The sequence below is a fragment of the Ambystoma mexicanum genome, chromosome 4q, assembly GCF_040938575.1.
Source record: "Ambystoma mexicanum isolate Mex_15411 chromosome 4q, UKY_AmexF1_1, whole genome shotgun sequence".
Taxonomy (NCBI): domain Eukaryota; kingdom Metazoa; phylum Chordata; class Amphibia; order Caudata; family Ambystomatidae; genus Ambystoma; species Ambystoma mexicanum.
The window spans coordinates 304,384,852-304,401,304 of NC_090928.1; the positions used below are offsets into that span (position 1 = coordinate 304,384,852).

The following is a 16,453-nucleotide window of genomic DNA, read 5'->3' on the forward strand; positions in this document are numbered from 1 at the left end:
GAAGTACCGCTTGACCCGCTTCGGCACGCTGTTTTCCTGTGACCTGCGTTTGTTTGGGACCTTGGAACTTCATTTACCAGGTCAGCTATTCGTCTGGAGTTTCCTGTGCTGAACCACAGTCTGGCTCTGGACTTGGACAATTATTTAACCGTTTGTTTGGTGTGTTTGTTTGTAGAACTCCCTGCTTCACTCGGACTTGCCCACTAAAGGGGCTGGACTTTGCTATATATTGAAAGTGCACGCGCACCAGCGCGCGCGCACCTAGCAAGAAGTACCTTGCTGAAGTACCGCTTGACCCGCTTTACCGCGGTGCGGCGGGAGGCGTGGGGAGACACTCTGCTCCCAGATTGTTCGCTCAACCCAGAGGGTACGTGTTGCCCTAGTTACGCCTTTTTAACATGTTTTGTAGTTTAATCTAATTTAATTTGTTTGCTGTTTGATTATACCTGTGTGGGGTTTTATTGAATCTTGAGTGATCTTTCTGGCGCCTGATCTCTTCTCACCTTTATCAAGGGTGAGGTGCGGTCAGGTGTGGTAAGGGTATTTAAGAGTCAACGGGGCTTTATTTCCTTCTTTTCGGACATCTTCTGTCCCCGTATGAGTTCAAATATTTATACCTTAAAAACAAATATGCCGGAAACAATTAGCCTAATAAATACACCGGCGGGAAAGAAAGCTACTCCGCAATCCCGACTATCGAAAAAATCAATAGTTTTAACACCGGCTCCACGCATTCCACTTCCAAATAGAGACATTCGAGCATTCTGTGCTAAACGGAAAGCATGCATGTCTGATGATGGGCATTGTGAAACAAAAAAATTATCCACTGGCAAGACAATTGTTTTGCCCGAGGGTCCCCCAGCCAAATCCCAATGCTCCAAGAACAATCACACTTCAAAAATGGCAACTCTTTCTGCTTCAGCAAGTCAGGTCTTATCTACTCGAACAACCATTCGTGAGACAGATGGGGCTGGAACTAGTGCTCACCTTTTCAACTTGAAAGAAAAAACACCTCTATCTTCAGTTCCACCACAAATTACGTCTCCGGCCTCCAATACTAATGGTACGATTTTAAGTATATCTGATAACACCTTGTTAACTGTGGTTCATACACCGAGTAAGCAAGTTACTAAAAACAAATCACTTTCGCCGGTAAATGAAAGTAATGAATCAATTATGGATATATCAAATATCTCCATTCATGCTAGCACCAGTAAAATTAGCACAATACATGGAAATTCCTATCAGCATGATAGCTTTGAAGAAATTGCGGAAATCCCTCATAAGGCTATATCTGACTCCTTTGCATATCCAACACCTCATCGTCGCATTCAACTAAGCCATCATGAGAATCGGACAGAGAATCTTGCTCTTATCGAAATTACACTAGCTGCTGTTAATACAACGATGGCTAGCTTGTTTAAGCTTTTTGAAGGCTTGGATGTAAAAATCACGTCTCAGGCTAAACAAATACAGCAGATATTGGAATGGACTTCCACTATGTCATTAGACATGGCACTAACTAAAAAATAGTGGTAGTCAACATGATGCACAACAAAAAATAATGAAATGCTCTAAACAAGATCAGTTTGCATCAGCCGTTCCATTGTTTGAACATGTAATATGTCCGATAGATCATCTGCCCTCAGAGGCTACTAATATAAATGATTCTTGGATCAGTTTACATCTAAGTGTAAAGAGAAAAAAATCTCGTGATACTGGATCAAGTTCACGAGTGGCGAATGCCAATCACAAAACCACTCTTCTAGCCCGCACGAAAAGAGTTGCTCCCAAAATAAAAACGAACATTAAAACACTGATGACAGCTGCATCAAGGGATGTTGTGAGTGAAGTACTAACTCAACCTATTTTAATTTCTGACACTACTCCAGTTGCAGAGCTGTCACAAGATTCGAATTGCCCACCCTCCAAATCAACGGAGATTCGGGCTGGGAATAATCAAGGAGAAACTAGGAATGATGTCTCTTATAGTCACCATAAAAATAATGTGAATTATGCCCCGCTTAACGAAATCGTTGACTTAATTGATATGATTCCGGCTGTGCCCGTTAGGAAAGTGGTGCAAGCGAGGTCCTCTGCGCTGAACAGCCAAGCGCAATCTCTATCACAAATAAATTCTCATGACCAACAACCTCTTCGGCATAAAATTGCCGAAGAATCACATATTCAGGGGCAAATGACCTCAATCAGAGCTGCGGTCGATGCTTACCTAAATTCAAGAATCTCAGAGGCTACTACAAGTCAACCTGTGGCAACTATGAGAAAGCATGATGAGTGCTATGACATGGAATCTAGAGCCCTAGTAAAAACCAAATATGATGCAATACATACAAAAAAAAGATAGCTTGCAAGCTGAACAAATGAACTGCACGAGAGCAACAATGTCTGTTAGCACTAATAACCGCCTGGTTGTCGGGCAAGGTTCACATGTAGACTCAGATTCGAATGATAAAACTGAGATGCTGGCTACACAGAAATCAGTACGTTTTCAAGAAAATCAGTACAAAAAAATCAGGGTCTCGTCAACACAAAAACACTTTTGCAAATTGTCATTCTTTGATCATGAAATGTAGAGATGAGCCCCATGAAAGGTATGATTTATGTAGAACCAGTGTTCTTAATATCTTTGGGGATGTGCATGATTTGCAAGATGTGTCGTCAAATGATATTGATCAAGTTGAATTCGTATGTGATCAGAATCTGTCGATTGTTCGCTTGTGGATTAAGTCAGGTTTGGTTTTGAACTCGATTTGGAAGGCCAAAATGGATTTGTTCAAGATGGGCTTCTTGATAGCTCAAGACCCTGAACGTCTAATAGAAGAACGTAAAGGCCTGGCTGTGAGTGAAGTTGAAGGATGCTTGGCCGTCTGTTCTTGCTCTTACTGTGGACCAATTGAGATACCGCGTCAAGTAGACGTGATTCATTCGAGGACAAAACCATTAATAGAACCTAGCAACAGTCCCCTGTCTCTGGTTAGCTGGAACACAAGGGGACATACTCATCTTCAATGGTCCTCAAACCTTTTTTTAAATCAGTTTGATATAGTGGTCCTTCAGGAAACCTGGCTCTTAAAACTGCCTCTATGGGATGATCATGATATTGTCCTTTTGCCAGCCGTGGGGGGAAATAAGGGAAGACCGACATCTGGCCTTATGGTGGCTGTCAAGACAAGTAAAGGTCTGAGTGTGAACAGATGGGCTGATCCTAATAACTTCACTCAACTGGTTAAGATCTCTGACTCTAACACTACCTTTGCTTTAATCAATGTGTATTGTAACCCTATGGGTATTTCTGATGATCTATTTTACAGAGATTTAGTAAGTATCTTAGAAAAGGTCGCACAAGATCAAAAGGTGATTGCTACAATTGTGGTAGGGGATTTGAACCTTGATTGTTTTTCTGTAAAGAAGATCTCTGTTGCTCAGGAACGGTGGCTAAAATTCACACTAGACCACAATCTGTTCATGGTAAATGGAGCTTTTTCCGGAGACATCCCGCCTCACCATACGTGGGAAAGAGGAACATCTAAATCTACCATTGATTATCTCTTTGTCACAAAAGAAATGTTCTCTAAAATTTGGGATTTCAAGATTGTTGAGCAAAAAGAAAGTGACCACCTGCCATTAACTGTAGTATGGCAGGAGAACCGAAATGAGCCAGAGCAAAAACAACAGTGGTATCGACACTCTCTTGACACCAATGTTAAAAAAACCCGCCTTAGATGGTCTAGGAAGGCGCTTGATGACTTTGAGAAGGGCATGAGAGAGTGTTTGGGCAACGGGATGGAGTCATATGTGGAGGTGTTATCTACTATGAAAAACATCCACACTGACAAAAATCTAAAGCATCCGCATAGGCATACCTTTGATCCGGCGGTCCAACAAACCAGAGCTCGTTATAGGCGAGAGCTGAAGGCCTGTCTCAGATTACCATTGAAAGAGCGCAGAGAAACGTCGCGTTAAATGCCGCTACCGTAACTGGATGAGGGCGAGGAAAGCGACGCTCTTCCAGTCCGATAGCGAGTCGTTTATGCAAACCATCCAGAACAAAAATTCTGGACAAATATGGGCTCTCTTGAATAAAACGACAAATTTTACTCAAAGCAATGACCAACTGAGTGGGGTGACTGAAGTTGCCTGGTTGGCTCACTTCACAAAGCTTTATGCAGATGCCAAATTTGATGAACACAATTATGTGAAACAGTGCTCAGACTCATGGCATTTAGAGTGTTCTGAGGATATAGTTGAAGATCTTATTAGAAAATCTTCCTCTTCTAGAGCAGTGGGCCCAGATGGCTTGAGTAATGCCATGTTTAAGCACAATCCATCTAGATGGGCCGCCATTTTGAATAATATCTTTCAAAAAATCTTACTTTCCAGGGAAGTTCCAACTTCTTGGAAAACTTCTCTGATTGTGCCCATTTATAAAAAGGGAGATAGAGGCTCTCCATCTAGTTATCGTCCTATTACTCTTCTTGACGCCCCGGGAAAAATCTTCTCTCGGCTAGTCTTGAGAGACTTTGTCAAATGGACGTTAGCTTTCCATCAACGCGATCCGAGCCAGACAGGTTTTGTTGCGGGCTTGGGTACGGCGGTAAATTTACTAATACTGAATGCCTTGAAGACGCAGGCTCAAACCCTTAATCAACCGATTTATTTTGCATTTGTTGATCTCAGCTCAGCCTTTGACTCTGTGTCTCGTGTTAAGCTTTTTGAAAAACTTCATGCTGCAAATTGTCCTGCTACTTTGTGCGATATTATTTTTGATCTACACTCCCTGACATCCATCAAGGTGAGGCTATCGGTGTTAGGCTTGTTGTCAGCTGCTATCAATACCTTCAGAGGCTTAAAGCAAGGTTGTATTCTTGCGTCGGCCCTTTTCAACTTTTTTATACATGATGTGATGCACGCCATTATTCAGGTTCCATCTGATTCACCGAAGATGAACAGCGTTGCTTTAGGGCCTTATGGTATGCTGACGATTTAGTTTTAATTTCTAAAACACCGACAGGTCTACAACGTCTGTTGACTGCCGTGGGATCATATTTGGATGATAATGAGTTGATTATAAACATGAAGAAAACACAAATTGTGTATTATGCACCCAGAGTGACCAAAAGAACTAGAATGAACTGGATGATCAAGGGCATCAGTGTAGAGCTGGTTGTGAACTATCTATATTTGGGTATCTTGGTAGATGGAACCACACAAATGGATTCCCAGATGAGAGCTCTTGAGAATAAATTGGTGTCAGCAATTTCTCAGTCCAGAATTCTACTATACAAATATGGTAAGTTCTCAATTAGTTGTGTAATTGTATTCTGGAGACAAAAAGTGCTGCCCAAACTACTGTATGGACTGGCAACGTTGAACATAATTAAATCTGCCTTCCTAACAACATTGGAATTTAAATTTTGGAGAGCCGTGTTAAGTTTACCTTCATGCGTTCCAGGCCCGTGGGTGAGACACGAGTTGGGCCTCACGTCGCTGTTGGCGGAATATGAGTGGCGATTATGTGCCTTGTTTCGCAAATGTTTGGTACATACACACACGGATAATCTAACCTTTTTGTCCAAGTATATGTTAACATCGTCTCACAAATTTGTGACTACTTGGACAAAATACATTTTGAAAATCTTGGCCAATGCTGACATAAGCATAGAGCTCCTTATTACAAATCCAACCAAGGCAAAAGACAAAATCCATAAGAGGGATTGGATTAAGACCCAAAATCTCTGCCTTAGATATAAGGACTTCAACATAAGTGCTTTTTCTAATAAAAAGTTGGGAGAACTAGAAAGTTATTTATTCAGGTCTCCAACGCCGCAAGTGCGATCCTGCATTTTACGTCTCCGCTTTAACCTGTTTCCAACAAGAGATGTGTTGCTAAGGAGGCAACAAATTGAGAATGAGCTGAATTTTTGTAGATTCTGTACAAATAAAAACATCAAAGAATCATTAGAACATCTCATAGTAGAATGTCCAGCTTTAATAGATCTCAGAGCCAAGTGTTTTTGGAAACATCTGACCCTTTTTGGCTGGATGGCAGAAGAGCACAGATGGACTACTATTCTAGCTACAAGAATCATTAGTATCCGCATTGCCACATATAACTTTTTGAATGCCTTAAAATTGAATACTGACCTAAATGTAAATTTAAAAAAAAACTAATTGTACAGCGAAAATATGTTGGTTGCGGTGTCTCTTTAAACTCTGATGCACATCCCCAATTTTGTTCTCATGCTCAGTGACTCTTTTGTATTACTCTGCGTGGGTATAGGTGTCTAGCATTAATCAATTGTGTTAGTCCACCTTTATTTTATCTTACTTTTAACGTATTGGTGTTTCATGTTATGTTAACATCCAAAGTTTGGACATGTCGTCCTCCTTTTAATATGTGCCTATCCTGTTTTGATTTTTTCTCCTTGTTTTTCTTTTTCTTTTTTCTGTATTACAATGTTCCTTTTTTTCTTTGAAATGAAGATATAATGAATTAAGTTTTGTACTTGATAAAAGTTGAGTTTCTCAGCTAAATTCAATAAAAATAAAAAAATAAAAATAAAAAATGTAGTGACTGGCCCAATGGCTTGTGTAGAGTTAATTGTGCTAAATCAAGGTAAAGGGTGATTTCTGCATGCTAGTTGCTTTGCGGTTCTCGACGCTCTCATGATAGCCTGCTTAAGCCCACAAGAAGTCAAAGCAGCCAATACATCCTGAGGTCGAGCCCCTGGTTCGGATCTCTTTGGGCGCACCCGTTGGAAGATCTGTGACCAACTCCCAGAAGCAATGTTCGACTGTTTCTTTGAGATCCTTATCAGTTATGTCTGTGAGAAAGCCTTTGATCCTTATATTGGATCTCAAGGTTTTGCGAGAGAGTGGTCAGGTGTGACAGGACTTCATCCGTTTTTCTGGCGGCGTCTGATAGATCCTAGATGGCCATTCTGTGGTGTCCATCCTTTCTTCCAACTTCCCAATTTCTTCTTTTAGTTCTTTGGTAGATTGCTTAATCTCATCAAGATCATGGGATGGAGAATGAATAGCTTTGACCCCACAAGGGTTTTTAGAGCCCTTCTGTTGCAACAGTGGATTTAAATAACACCCATTAAGCCTAACCCAGCACCATTCCCCAGGGAGGGGCAGAAAGATGTCAGACAGCTGGGTACTGGGGAGACCTTCAGCAATGGAATATTTCCTCATGATCTCTCACAGCAGCAGTGTTGTTCGTGGGGACTTTTTGTTCTAGCTGCTGGAAAAGTGTGTTTGGTGGGCGCGCTTGTACGTGTGGCTGGCTATGTATTTGTGCACGTTTTTAAGTTTGCATGTATGTGTTCTGTATGTCTGTTAATTGTGTATGTATGCTTTGCTTGAGGGTATAGATCTAAACGTGCATGCAACAGTATGAGGAGCTGATGTGTGAGAAATTATTTAAATGCTGCTCAACCTGTTATGTAAAGTTGTCATGACACAGCAGCCACAGGGTTTGGAGAACATAGTCTGCCCTGAGCCACACTTGTAAGGCTTGTCATTAAGTCAATCCTAAAACCATAAAAACGGTAATCCTGGACGGCTAACGCTTTGAAAGTAGCCAGAGAGAGTAGATACCTCCAACACAAGCTGAGGAAGTAATCGAGATTGAGTCACACGGGGGTGAGAGGAGAGGTGATGGACCCAGATAGGCGGATCCCAAAGGGACTCGTACATTTAAGGGACAAGAAAATGCTCCTGCACAGTCACTGCCCATCTCTGCAAGGACATCACAGGGGTTACCCAGGGGGCCCAAATGTTGTGCACAAAAGGCAAATGCACAGACATCACCCACTCCAACACCAAAACAAGCATGGATAGTGAAAGTCACAAAACTGGCCAGTTTACAGACCACCTATATGTCTGACGCAGAGGTCTCGTCAACAAAGAAACATAGGAAAGAGGGACCTGTTGGATGGCACCAAAGAGCACAGATGCACCAGGCACTGAACGACTGCGCCAAAAAAACATAGCTCTGAAACAGACCCTTGAGAAATGCAGCACCAGAGCACTCGGCATCGAGAAGCATGGCAACCAAACCCATGGCATCTAAAGATCCTGCAGCAAGTAATCGACACCAAGAAACGGTACATAGAATCGCATTCGTAAGGGATGCATCAAACATGTCAACTGTAGTTTGCATTTTGTGATTTTCAGTTTTGCTTTCTCCTTAAGTACAGCACAACAAATTACTACGTGTAAAGTACTATTGCCTAAAAGCTAAAAACTGCTACATTTTAGCTATTCCCTACCACTACCTACTTGACACGTAACATGTGCACGTGTGCTTGTATGTGTGTCTGTCTCTCTGTCTCCTTGAAGGCACATGCATGTAGTATGTGTTTGCGGTTGCGTGGATGTTCTGTCTGCCTCACACACTTCAAGGGACGGCCAGGGTTTCCTGCCAGGAACAAGTGACTGTTGAAAAGTGCTAAATTATATGTGATGTGGCCTGGGCAGTGAGCCGCTCTCCGTCTCCGTGCCGTCCATGATGTTGACACGGGAGGCACAGGGACTGGGGAGACAAGAGAGCGTCAAACGAGTGCTGCTGTTCCGCGGCTACAGGAGGACGACTACTGGTCCAGGACGAGACCATGGCCCTCAGTCCAGATTCCAGCTGCGGCCGGTACAGGCTGGGGAGGGGGCTCGGGTCACTGGCAAAATTTACCAGTCCAAAACAGACCGCACCACAAGAACGTGGCTGTGCTACTTGGGCTCCGCTCTGCATCAAGTAACAACGATGGTGTGCCCACCTGACCCCACCCAAACAGTCACATTTCATTGGTGCGTGCAGCCAATGAAATTCTCATTTCTGTTGCTATATAGCAGAGACGATATCCTGTCAGTGTAGTGCTGCGCTATTTCTGCAAATTTAATACTAGCGCGGACACAGCTCTGGCGCCCCATGAGTCTAATCCCCACCCCCCACACCCCCAAACTCCCACTACTGAGTCCTAATACCGAATTACGCTAACTGCGCGAGCTCGAGCTCTGTTCGGTGCATTATATATATAAAAACTGCCCCTCTGCCCGTGTGGCCATGTCCAGGCAGTCACGCTACGTGATCATTTATTTAATAAAGTTGCAGTCAGGAATGCTGCCGCTCCACGCGCACAAACTCTTTAAATAAATAAATTAATTAAAACGATATACAGGCATACATCTCTGCACTCCATAGGGGGGAGATGCTGTCCCCCGCCCTAAATAAGCGCCGCCACTTTCGAACTATTAGCTATGTTTTCCTCACTCAACACATGCGTGCTGACAGGTTATTTGTGTGATGGGATTTTGAGTGTGAAATGCAGTGTGGTCGTGTGAGATTGATGTGAGTAATGTTTCTCTTCTTTTGTGAAAGAAACATCAGGACTCTGCCAGAACCACTATCTTTCATTTTGTGGAAGCGCTTTCGTCTTTAGAAGCCGGACCCTTCCTCCCTGTGGATTTCAGATTCACGCCGCTGCTGCTGCTCGCGCCTTTCTTTGCTTGCAGCAGCAGGCCTTTTGCAGGGAATATACTGCTGATGCCCTAACCTGCACGAATTGCACTGATCTGGTGAGGGCGTTTTCTCCACTCTGCCGAACCGAGGCCATGCACTTGCCCACATTTACCACAGCCCTGTTCCAGAGAGGGCCTTATCTTCTCCATGCTCCACCCTGGTTTAACTTAAAAGTATAGAAGCAAACATGTAAAATGTGAGGGTAAAACAGGTTTGAGCTAATTTACTTTTTAGACTTTTATCACTGCTGTGTTGCTGTCATGGTGGAACATGGCCTTTATATTGTTGAACAAACCTTGTCATTTGATGTTAAGAACATGTACTATCTGGTGATATTTTCTGTCAAACCTGGAGATGATTTCGCTCTTCTTCACAAACAGACTCAAAAACTTTTAGGATCACAAATAATGAACAATGCTTGATCAATTCTAAAAATAAAAACAACTATGTATACATTTCTTCATTGTACAATATACTTTTTTTGTCCTTGTGTTAATGATTGGGTGTCTTCAGTAGACTTTCCAAGAGCTAGGAATATTATGTGAAGCCAGTCACTTTGCAAGCACCAGTATGGCAAGAGGTGGATTGGGTGAGACTGGGAGGTGACTGCAGTTATTGCTTCCCATATCGCATTATGTTTTCAAATTATACCAAACTTGTTTGGGAAGACTTGAGGAAATGTATCAAAGCAAAGGTTTTCAAAAGTTAACTTTATGCTAGTTCTGGGAAATATTTCGTTGACTCTCTAGAATTGTGCAAAATTTGGCAAAGGAAAGGGTTATCAAATTACTACTTGTAGTGCTTGAGAAAATAAGTCGTTTAGGGACTGGATCGTGATGTGGCTATTCAATTAACACTTTAAAACTAGCCTATGCAAACATTGTCAGATAGCATTTCGTTTTTTAAAGTTCACATCTTTTCTATAGATACCATCAACAAAGGAAAGATTTGGAATGCGTAGCTCCTTTGCCAAAATCGGAAATGATGCAACTAAGACACCAGTACAAAGAGATGTTATATTAACCATGCCTCTATGATGGGTAACTCCAATGATGAATCTTGACACACTCCCTGAATTAGCCAGAGGGTAGTGGGAAGATCCACGAGGACCACAAGGTAAAATAAAACCTGCCATAAACCACTATACACAACCACTGTGACCAACCGTAAATGCCCCACACTTCTCTCCAGTAAACTATACAAGCACTCATTGTAAGTGCTTCAAAAGGCCAAGTAGACCTAGTAGCCGCAATGTTGCAAGAAAACTAGTCTATAAAAATATCTTTGTAATGGCACATCAGCTTTATGAAGGTAGTCTGCCCTTGAGATAGCATCTCCCTTCACACATGGGTCGAAATTAAGATTGGATAAGCAGGAGCTAAACGCAGCTCCTGGCTATCCAGAATCAACCAGTGAGCAGAAGCTACCATGGCGGGACAAGGAGTACATAGCGTTCTGCGAAGCTAACTTGCACATAAACCTATAATTGTGTCCATTGTTTATGACCCCTTATACTTTAAATGACAAATTAAGTGGTATTAATGTTTACTGAATGAAATTCATATAGATGTGTTTGTTCGGCATTGGTTTGGTTGGCATGGGGAGCCAAAGTAGCTCCTAGTGCCTGTAGGTATCAAGCTAACCAGGCTCTTCTAGGCTATAAGCAAGAGCCAAATAGCTCCCATCTCCCCTCAATTTCGAACCCTGCCAACATCAGATTTTTGGGCAACCCACAGATATCCACCTCAATCCAGCTCTACGATCATCTCACATGTATTTTTTAAGCTTGCAGGGAAGCAATGATTGCTTCCATCTGGGGCGCACACTGCTCTTTTGCGTCATCCAAATGAGATACACATCTGTTCCACCAAAGATGGGGGCCATTTGAGTTCTCTGTCTAGTCAGTTCACCTTCTGTTTCACCACAGGAACAGAGGGAACATTGTGTTTTTTCAGCTGAGAAAGCTAAGGCAGTATGGGCCCATCCTTTCATTGCCACATAGTAAACTAGTGGCTGGATCCTTAATTCCAGACTACAATATTGCAACACACTCTGTGGTCCAACCTCTCTTCCTAATCCTAAAGTCCAAAGGGTCAGAATTCTGCTGTTAACCTTCTCTACCCTTTGGGCAAATCTGATCAAGTCTCTGCTGCCACATGGTCTGCCATTGATTAAAAGTTCACAATAAAGTGATTTTCAACATTGCCTGGCTAGCTTTCAAATGTATCAATTTATTGGCACCTGCTTATCACTACGCATATGCAATTCTGTATGCCAGAGAAAGTTCTTTGACGCGCAGCGTCCTTTCAGCTAAGCACAAAAGGAGGTCAGAATTTCAGGTCAGGGTGCCAAAATGTGCAACTCCCTCTCTCCTTCTTTATGCTCAGTCGCGCTTTGAAACGCTTGTGTATTGGCGCGTTATAAATGACATATCATATATCATATCAGTCCATTCATTGTCGTTGTTTAGGTCACAGTTGAACACCCATCTGTTCTCTTTGACAGTTTGTCGTCCAGCACCTAAAGATCTTAGGGTTGAGTTCTCTATCAAAATGGTTCAAATCAATCGATCTTAGACGGTATTGTTGCCTTGTACAAGTTATATCTAAGAGATGGGGCTCATACTGAGCACACATCTTCCTTGCTTACATGCTCGCGCTGACACCAAATGCTTTTCTATGGCAATTTGGTTTTGGGGAGTAGTGAACACACATTTCAGGCAGGCTATTGGTGTCATGCTTTGTCAAGCTCTTTTTTCACTACTCTGTGTAACTATGCTGGAAGGGGGTATTTTGCTTGTATTGTACCTTGATCGAAGCAGATGCCAAGGGTAATCTCATCCTGGTGCGGGCCCTTGCCAAAGAAGCTGAGGTGGTATATTTTGTGTCGGGGGGGATAACCCAAGTTGGTTGATGATCATCTTGTTAGTTTAACATATTGTCTAACCCTGCACTAAGCACCCGTAAAGCAATGCGCCATGATGAAAGAATATTTTGTGAGCTTGCTCTGTTATGTAAGTAATCCAAAAGTCTTTCTTTCCGGTATTAACACAGTGATATGACATATGCCTCTAAATTACCCATTGCCTGGTCATGAGCTAATGCTTGGTTTTTAATTTGATAGCTTCATTTTCTATTTTAGTTGGATAGCATTGGATGTCTTAGTTTTCTAGTATGTGTATGCTTATTACTCAACCTCCTGCTTTATTCCTCAGGTTCTCTTTGGTACAGCTGATGGTCAGGTGATCGTCATGGACTGCCATGGCCGGATGTTGGCACACGTCCTCCTCCATGAGTCTGATGGCATCTTGAGTATGTCCTGGAACTATCCCAGTTTCCTGGTGGAAGACAGCAGCGAAAGTGATACAGACTCTGATGACTACTCCCCACCCCAAGGTATGATCTCCAGAATGCAACCCTACAGTCCTTGAAGTAGTGGCAGTATCTTGGCTAATCATTTTAGGGTGGTGAAACATTAGTGTTCAAGATGTCTTCCCGTAAATAGGGAAACTAGATGATTTGGCGTCTTTAGGATACCCCTCTTTAAATTTTGGGCTTCCCCTTTTCTTTTAAAAAAAATGTGTTTATTTATAACAGCACATTGGAGAACATATACATTAACATTTGTTTGTACCCCTTAAAATGCATATGAATTTGTGTTACCGCCATCCCTCTCTCGTTATCTCTAGATGGGTCTTATTTCCCAGTCTCATTGGGATGGACCAGGCACTAAGTGTTCGCCGGTTAAGTGGAGGGCTCTCGCAATCAAGTGTGGCTTATAAGTCAGAGCCGGGTAGTTCTGGTCATAGACTAACAGCAGAGCCCAAATGTTCATAAAATGATGGAGATGGCCCTCTTTGGCTGCCGTGACCTTTTCTGCTATTAGGATGTCCCAGGTTTTGACCCACCAAAGGGTCATCAGGGGCCTTCCGCGGATTTCCAGGTGCATGCCACCGTAATTTTGGCCACCAGCAGGAGTTATCAGTGGTGCCTTTCTTCCTGTCCTTGGGTAGGAGTCTGCGATCGGGATCCCCAGGAGGACCTGCTCAGGGGCCAGCAGTATTGTCTCTTGGGTGATATCCTTTATTGCGGCGAGGCATTGGGACCAGAAAACCCTTACTTTTGGGCATGTCCACCACATGTGGAGATAGGATCCTGGAAGGCCGCAGAGGTGCCAGCAGTGTGGGTCCAAGGCCTGCTGGAAGTGGTGAAGCCGAAAGGAGGGGCAGTACCAACACAGCAGCACTTTGGGGCACATTCCCGGTTAGTGATGCAGGGGGAGGCCATGCGCGTTCTTGTCCAGATGTCCATCCAGGTATGGTCCTCTATGCCGTGACCTAGGTCCGCCTCCATTTGGGTCATATAAGAGGGTTTGATGCAGAAAGGGTCCTCCTACAGTAGTTTATAGAGGGCTGAGATCTTGCCCCGAGCTGGCAGGTCCTTTATTGTGAGCTCCAGTGGGGCGGTGGTTCGAGTTGCAGCCACTCGGGTCTGGGGGTGGGAGCACCAGTGCCTCAATTGGGCCTAGGTGAACCGATCTGTTTCCGAAAGTTGGAAGGCTGTTTTGCATTGTTCGAAGGTGCGAGGGGCGCCCCCTTCGAAGAGGTGCCCCAATGATTCAAGACCACCCGCCACCCAATTTCTAAAATTCTTTGGACAGGAGCCCGGGGAGAAAGCCGGGTTAAGGAAGATCGGGGAGAATGTGCGCAGGACCCTCATTGATTGTTTAGTTGAGGTCAGCATATCTGGCCAGGCCCAGCGCAGTGCGGAGGGAATAAACGGAAGGAAGCGAAGGGGGAGAGAAAGGCGAGATTGTTCGATCTCTACCCACTTCGGGCGGCCCAAAGCAGTTCCCCATGCCTGGAAGTGGGCCAGGTGTGCTGCAATTTGATACTTGCGGAGGTCTGGAACCCCCAGTCCTCCCAGTTTTGCGCTGCTCATCATGGTTCTTTGGGGGATATGTGCTTTTTTCCCCTTCCAGATTAAGTTAATCATTTTCCGTTGAAGCCGCTGCAGAGGGGGGAGCGGGATTGAGGCGGGAAGAGAGGAGCAGGAGTAAAGGAACCTCGGGAGGAGGTTCATTTTGCACGCCATAATGCGGCCTATGAGGGAGACCTCTTGCGACTGCCAGCGGTTGAGGTCCGTCGAAGGGGGGGGGGGGTTCATCTGATACACTTGTATGGGCAGGGATATGGACCTTTAAGTATGGGATAGATGTGACGCTCCATTGGAGTGGACTTTGCTTCTCTAGGGCTTCCAGTTCACCCGGGCCCAGTTCCACCCCTAAGGCCACTGATTTTCTGAAATTAATGGCAAAACCTTCTACCCTCCCGAAACCTTGGATTTCGGCCAAGGCCGCCTTCATGGAAGCCTTAATGTCAGTGATGGTCAGTAGCACATCGTCTGCGTAGAGAGCAATCTTATGTTGGGCAGGGCCTATCTGAGGGCTTCTGATCCAAGGATTTCGGCGGATGCGTTGGGCCAGGGGTTCCATGGCCAAAGCAAAGGGTAGGGGGGACAAAGGGCACCCTTGTCTCGTTCCGCATGTGAGGGGGATCGAGTCCGACAGGTGGTTGTTGATTCTCAGCCGAGTCTTGGGGGCTTGATAATTTGCTAAGATCATTCTCTGGAAGGTCCGGCCAAAGCTGAAGGCCTTGAGAGTGAGATGTAGGTAAGATCAATCCACTTTGTCAAAAGCTTTGGTTGCATTTAGGGCCAGCAGGGCGAGTTGTTGCGCATCCTGATTAGCGATCTCTATTAGGTCATCCTACAGATGTTGTCTTTTGTTGATCTGTGAGTTATGAGCCCAGTCTGATCTGGGACTATAATGCTAGGGAGGATGGGCGCAAGGAGGTTGGCCAGAATCCTGGAGTATATGTTGGCGTCCAGGTTTAATAGTGAGATGGGCCTGTACGAACTATTGTCCTTGGGGTCTTTTCTGGGTTTGAGGATGAGGACTGCGATGGACTCCTGCATAGTTGGGGTGACAACCCCAGTGGCAGCAAACAAGTTGAATAGTCGAGTTAATGGGGCCACCAGTTGAGGACGGAATAGTTTGTAGAATCGGGTGGAGAACCCGTCTAGGCCTGGGGCTCTGGATTTCAGGTTTTTTATGGCTTCCTCGACATCCTCGCTTGTGATGGGCACTTCGAGTCCATCCCTTGCCGCGGACGTAAGGGGTGGAAGCGCAGCTTCTCGGATGTAGGACTGTTGTTCAGTTGGATCCCTCGGGACTGCTGTCATTATCCCCGTTTGGTGGGCTACTGCCAGGCGTAGCTTCTCGCGTTCCGTGAATTGGGTCACCCCCTGTGGGTCGCGGAGGCCTAGGATGGTATTTCTATTCTTCGCTTTGGACAGCTTGTTTAACAGCAACTTATTAGCTTTGTTGTTATTGACATAATACCATTGTTTTGTTCTGGTTAGTAGATTCGCTGTGGCATTGGCATAGTGCGACTCCAATCTTTCTTGCCATCTGTAGGGCCCTATGAGATTTTGGGGACCAGCCCTTCCGCTTGTGGATGGCTTCCGCTTCTCGGACCTTAGCTTCCAGGATGGTGCGGGCGGCTTGTTTTCGTTTATGGAAGGCTGCGCCTTGGGCGATCATTTCCCCTCTGAGCACTGCCTTCATAGCGTCCCAGTTATTAGCTGGTGTAGTGTCCTCGTCACGGTTTTCCAGGAAGAAGTTCTTTATTGTTCTGGCAATAGAGTGCCATGTCAATCAGGATAGGGTCATATAGGTTCCATCGGCGGGGGAGAGGTGGGGGACGGTTTGTGGGCTCGCAAGATTAGTGAGACTGGGGCATGGTCAGAGAGAATCCGGGGGCCAAGGGAGACGTCGTCCGTGAAGACCAGGACCTGGGGGGAGGACAGCATCAAGTCAATTCTGGAGAAGGTTCGGTGTACATGGGAATAG

General features: G+C 44.6%; 1 protein-coding gene across 1 annotated transcript in view; it reads left to right on the forward strand.

Annotated features, from left to right (window-relative positions):
* TULP4 (TUB like protein 4) overlaps window positions 1–16,453 on the forward strand; it is a 1,536,781-nt gene that overhangs the window by 865,751 nt on the left and 654,577 nt on the right. The window contains exon 5 of the mRNA XM_069607877.1: window positions 12,756–12,936. Coding sequence (XP_069463978.1) covers window positions 12,756–12,936 — 181 coding nt within the window. The remainder of the gene's footprint in view (window positions 1–12,755; window positions 12,937–16,453) is intronic.